General features: G+C 45.4%; 1 protein-coding gene across 2 annotated transcripts; it reads right to left on the bottom strand.

The window, feature by feature from the left end:
• Positions 1 to 1,174: 1,174 nt before the first annotated feature.
• Positions 1,175 to 5,295, bottom strand: LOC100274263 (uncharacterized). Of its 2 annotated transcripts, none has more exons than NM_001349932.1 (14): positions 4,835 to 5,116; positions 4,605 to 4,681; positions 4,149 to 4,233; positions 3,909 to 4,035; positions 3,717 to 3,815; positions 3,564 to 3,631; positions 3,352 to 3,459; positions 3,150 to 3,227; positions 2,900 to 3,032; positions 2,722 to 2,818; positions 2,380 to 2,503; positions 2,183 to 2,291; positions 1,546 to 1,629; positions 1,175 to 1,431 (listed from the first exon to the last, which is right to left on the bottom strand). In NM_001349932.1, the coding sequence occupies exons 1-14, from the start codon at positions 4,919 to 4,921 to the stop codon at positions 1,322 to 1,324; spliced, it is 1,386 nt and encodes a 461-aa protein (NP_001336861.1). In that variant the 5' UTR covers positions 4,922 to 5,116; the 3' UTR covers positions 1,175 to 1,321. The 2 variants fall into 2 exon arrangements, 1 of the variants encoding a protein (NP_001336861.1); XR_004858143.1 differs by having other exon boundaries at positions 1,194 to 1,431; positions 1,546 to 1,737; positions 4,835 to 5,295.
• Between the last annotated feature and the right edge of the window lie 705 nt (positions 5,296 to 6,000).

The raw sequence follows: 6,000 nt of genomic DNA on the forward strand, positions 1-6,000 counted from the left end.
ATAGAATGACTCCATTCTTAAAAACGGGAATGGAGTCGTTCTATTCTAGTTAACTCTCCAACTAGGGTGTGTTTGGTTGGAGAGTCAAATAAAATAGAGTGGCTCCATTCCGGTATTTGAGAATGGAACCGCTCTATTCTGTGTTTGGCAAGAAGAACATAGCCGCTTCATTTTTTGTTTGGTTGAAGAGTAGAATAGAGCGGAACCGTTCCATTCTTTGTTTGGTTCGAGAGCCGTGTGAGTGTAGAGGAGAGGAGAGGAGGGAGAGCGCTCACGTCCGGTAGAACACTTGCATCCGGTCATTTTTATGGAGCGGGAGCATTCCAACTACTTATAGTAAATTTTCATATGGAGATCCAGGAGCCGCTCTACTCTTATTTTGTTGGAAACCAAACATCCAGAAAATTGGAATGAAGCCACTCTATTCTAAGACTAGCTCCAACATGCCATGCAAATGGCCAGCCAAAGCCAATTTGCCTCTCTATGTTGTGCTACACGTTTTCAAGTCAGGCATTTTTTCTTGTGCCTCTGACATCTGGTCTTATGTTTGTCTCTTATCATTCACTCCTCTCTATCCAGCTATTTTGCCTTCTTTGTTGAAAACAAGAGGGCAGGTATTTTTCCATACGCAAGGCAAAAGACTTTTTGCCTGCCCATTTTACCTATTGGCTGTTGGAGCCAGCCTAACCCACTCCTCAATCAAACACAGCCAGCCATTGAGCCATCAACCCCTTCCAATTCCCTCAGCTCCCAAACACAGCTGCAGACTGGAGTATTACTTATTGCTATACTTGCACGCTAAGGACAAACTACGTGACCGGTAGTGCGCAGATACATAGACTTGCCGTGCTATTGAGGAAGGTTTTCTAGCATTTTGTAGCGTTTGATTAATACAATTGACACGTATAAGATGTTGTATTTGAATTACTTTATATATCGGTCAATTATGTTCGCTGGTTCATTGTTTATCTTGTAGAGCTCGAGCTTGGGGTGCTAGGCTCGCTCGAGCGTGGCTCGTTTGTGTCGAGCGTGGCTCGTTTGTGTGTGTGTATAATATAGGCTAAGGCAAAGCTTCGCCAAATAGATGGTGTGGGTTCTGTCGATTTTAAAATTAAGCGGGTGCACGTATGATCCTTGCAGCAGACTATTGAGTTATTCACGCATCTTTCCAGGTAAGCAAGTTCAAATACCAGTGGCGTAAAAATCTTCCTAAATCCCCAGCAGGGGCGACAAATACAAAATCATTTTATTCCCCAATTCGCTCCCTACAGCGATCTGGAAACAATGCTACCAGTTCCGGCAAATTTTGGTGGGTGTAGCTTTACATGGCGTCCTTGGAAAGCCAGTTGTGGGTCGAGATTCCCCGAGCATTGGTGAGCTCATCAACGCCGTCTCCCCGCTCGAACACAGCAGCAGCACCCATCCCAGAACCTGTTCTCCATCGTCAGTACAGGTGAAGGTGAGAAGGTCTCTGTTACAATTTATGCTCTGAAGCGTCCATTTGATTGATGCAGGCAAACGGAATACTTCGGTTAAGTTATGTACCTATGCACATAGAAATCACTCCGAACCGGCAATCCTTGCCGCGGCGCTTCATCTCATTGAGAAGAGTACTGACGCACCGTGCACCTGGCCAAGTAGACACCAATGCTATTGTCATCATCACTCAAAATATTCCCGATTGGTAGGGCTTTGGCTTCTTTAAAAATAACTTCGGCTCTAGCTTCTCTGGTAAAACTGCTTTTTCAGAGAAGGCAAAGCTGTTTTCAGTCGTTTAACAAAAAAAAAGTGGTTTCTCTCCTGTTTTTGTAAATGAGCCCCTCTATTACAGTTAAGGGACAGAAGCGAATAGTGAAGGGGTACAGGACCTAAACAAAGGATGAGTTAGTGGTACGAGGATATTTTGCAATAAAAAATGGAGAAGCGACAGCCGGTTGAGCCACATTTTGTGGCTTCTCCAGTCTAGTACAAAAACGGCTCTAGCTTTTCAACGTTTTAAAAAGCGATGTTTATCACGGCTCTGGCTTTTTTCGAAGGAAAAGCTGGGGCTGAAACCCTGCCAATCAGGCCCTAAATCAGGCAGATTGCGGGTCTCGATGTTAGTTAGTCCAAGGCACGGACACACAGTCAGATGAAATGAATCTGCGGGACATAAGAATCTGGAATAGCAAAAGGCAAATACCTGTAGCACCCAACGGATGTCCAAGGGCCATTGCACCGCCATTAACATTGACTTTAGCAGGATCAAGTTTCAACTTCTTGCAGCAGTAGACATACTGAGATGCAAAAGCCTATCGACGAGAGAGTAAATATTATCTGGCAGTTCTAGTTTTATGATGTTGTCTAGAGAAAGAACTCGAGAGACAGATCAAAATGTACCTCATTGATTTCGAAAAGATCGATATCATCCATCTGAAGGCCAGCAGCTTTCACTGCTGCGGGGATTGCTACGGCAGGACCAATACCCATTACAGCTGGATCAACTCCAACAGCGGCAAAGGTCCTACATTTGCACATTCAGACATATCGCTCAGCCTCTTGACAGAAAGTTACAATAATTAATGGTATCATAGGCTAACAATGATTGTGTCAACCACTGGAATTGCTCAGTGAAACTAAGATGTTTAACTGCTTTTGGTACTAGCAGCAAAACAGCGCAAGGACTAGATCACCAGATTGATTTCACATGTGCTGCACAACAAACAGGGACAATAATGATACCTAAAGACACCAAGAACTGGAAGACCCTTTTTCATAGCAACATCCCGTCTCATTAGCAAGACGGCCCCAGCGCCATCGCTCACTTGGCTTGCATTCCCTACAGTTAAATGACAATGAACTTTTGTATGGATACTACTAATGGACAACCACAAAGCAGTTAGAATTCACTTTTAATTACCAGCAGTAGTGCTGCCATCCTTTGAAAATGCTGGTTTGAGTTTTGACAGGACTGCAAGAGAAGTATCCACTCGGATTCCATCATCTGCAGAGATTACGATCTTCTTTTCCTCACCAGTTTTTGGATCAACAATCTTTATAGAGTAACATTGTGTTAGCATATAACTCATGAAAATTTCACCTTTTTAATATGTCGGAAATCATCAATAGCTAGCATAGTTACTTTACAAAGGTAAATTAAACGACATAACCTTTGTATGAACTGGCACAATTTCCTCTTTGAATTTACCAGCAGCTGCTGCGGCAGCAGCCTTTCTATGTGACTCAACCTACACAACAGAATAAAGATTATAAGACTTTAAAGCAGGAAGCATATTGTGAGACAGCAAACGAAGGTCTCATATATATACACACAAAAAAAACAAACCACAGAATGGGAGTCAGGCAACTTACAGCAGCTTGATCTTGCTCCAGTCGTGTTATGCCAAAACGGTGTGCAACATTCTCAGATGTGAGGCCCATTGGGAGAAGACAATCACGTGCTTGAGAAAATAGCTCAACCTAAAACAGTAGAAAGACTCGAGACAAATTTAATCAGATCAAAGATGCTTGCACACGTTTCTAAATATGCAGTTTTGCCATATTGACCAACATGTTAGGCTTACTTTGGGATTCGCTTGGCCATCAAGACTAACTTTGTTCACTGTCATGGACTCCAAACCAGCAGCAATACCTTGAATGGAGAAAATAAAACCCAATTCATCAACCAATCCAAAACAAAACAAAGTAAGCCAAAACAAGACAGCAACAAATCCTACCAATGTCATAGAGCCCTGCTTTAATAGCAGTGGCAACATCTGCAACTGCCTGAAGGCCAGAAGAGCACTGCCTGTTTACAGTCTTAAGAGGAACGGTGTCTGCATCCAATTTGAACCAACAAATAGATCAAGGTTGGGATGATGGTTGTCCTACACCACAGGAGGAAAATGCAACATTGGAAATGTCATTACCAGGGAAACCAGCATACAGTGCAGCCATTCTGCATTCGATTGCCCTCTGGGAACCAGGAGCTAAGACAGTACCAACAACAATGTCGCCAACTTCACTTGGGTCCAGCTTCGTCTTGTCTACCAAAGCCTATTGTTGAGAAACAAGAATATATATGTAAAGTCCCAAGGATAAAGACAAGCGATCAATTCACTGGTTTGACACTAAGCTGCATAGAGTGGAGCAACACGAAAAGCACAAACCTTGAAGACAGGAACCAAGAGGTCCTCAGCAAAGGTATCCTTGAAACCCCCTCTCTTGGCCTTGCAAATTGCCGTCCTGTAAGCACTGGAGGCAGAAAGGGTACGCAATGAATCGTATTTCTTCCATGTTTCGAAGAAACAAGTAACGAAAAAAAAAAACACAATTGTATCTACAGATTATCTCAGACTATCAGAACCTAACGGTAAGATCCAATAGGTATTTACTAGGTTTGTCTGTCTGAACCGTTGCAGTTTTTATTAGCGGTCTCCTGTTCAGCACACGAGTCTAGCATCACTTCTTAGCAGACAAAAATTCGCCGCAGTGTGTGCATCACTGCAGTCGCAGCCACGGGCGCGCTCGACTCTATATTAGAACGACCGAAAACAAAGGAGATTCCCACAGGAGTCCAGCCGCAATCAAAAGCAGAAAAGGGCAGGGAGCCGAATTTCACTTACGCGACGATGACGACGTCGTCGGCGAAGGCCGGCCTCCGGTGGTACGCCGCGCTGTCCCCCGCCGCGCACGCGCTTGCCTGCCACGCACCCACACAGCACCCTCGTCGTTCAGTACCAGATCTGGGGCCAGAAATACCGCCGCCGAAGCGGTCGGACCAGCACGCCCGATTTGGTCCGAGCGAACCAGAGAGAGAGAGAGAGAGAGAGAGAGTAAAGGACGGGATCCTCACGGAGATGGCGGGCGGGGCGGGGCTCCCCGCCGCGGCGGGGTTGAGGTGCCGCAGCAGGACCCGCTGCCTGTCGACGGCCTTCTCCATTGCTTGGCTCCTTTCCTTGGCTGCTCGCTCCTGGTCACTACTTGCTGCAGAAGGTACGTCCTCGTGGATGGTCGGGGGTTATTTGTAGGAGGGGAGGCAACTGCCGCGGTGGGTGGGGAAGGGAAATCGCGGAGGTTTTACCACGAAGTTTTGGGGCGGAGGGCGGAGGGCCGACGGAAAGCCGGAGACGGACCTGGTGGTATGGGAACGGGAGGCGTGAGTCGGGGTGGACCCGCGCGCCAGCGAAGGCTTGGGTTGGGATTGCTGCTGCGTTACTGCGTAGGCTGGCAGAGTAGTTGGTTCTTGGTTGGGACGTTGGGTCATAGCCTCATAGGTGTCGTGGCTGGTAACGTTACTGTGAGTTGTGTCGTTGGCCGTGAGCTCGTGACCTGTGAGGACGGAGCGGGCGGACGGGGAAGTCTTGGACTCTTGGTCGCGGTCGCGGTCGCGGTCTAGAGCGTTTTCCACGCGGAGCAGACGTGAGTAGGATGGAAACGAGTCGGATATAGCTAAACACAAAGGTTATTATGTATACTATTCTAATATATTTTTCTCGGATACGAGATCTTATACGAGTAATTAAAATTCGATACATATACAGAACGGGATCGGGTAATAATCCAAACGGATAATAAACGGATAACGAAAACTACTCGGTTAGGTACCAAAAGTTGTCGGGTAGTTCGTCCCGATGATATTAATTGTCCAACAATCCAACAAGCACATAAATTAAGCAATACATAATCATGTATATGATAGATCGAATGTAAGAAAAGAAACCGATAAAATTGACATCATACAGTTCAAAGTTACTAATCACAAGAACATTGTGGAACCAACACCACAATATTAAAAAAAATTAGCAGCATACCCCTCTTTTAGGTATAATCCACAAGTCCACAAGTATATAACAGATAGTAGATAGTTGAGAGCACCTAGAGGGGGGTGAATAGGTGATCCTGTAAAAACTTGAAACTTAATCCGCAAAACTTGATTAAGAGTTAGCACGAATAAGCCAAGTGGCTAGAGAGGAGAACTTGCACAACACGATAACCAAAAAGAGATCAACACAGAGATGG

This window comes from Zea mays, chromosome 5 (assembly GCF_902167145.1).
Source record: "Zea mays cultivar B73 chromosome 5, Zm-B73-REFERENCE-NAM-5.0, whole genome shotgun sequence".
Classification (NCBI taxonomy): domain Eukaryota; kingdom Viridiplantae; phylum Streptophyta; class Magnoliopsida; order Poales; family Poaceae; genus Zea; species Zea mays.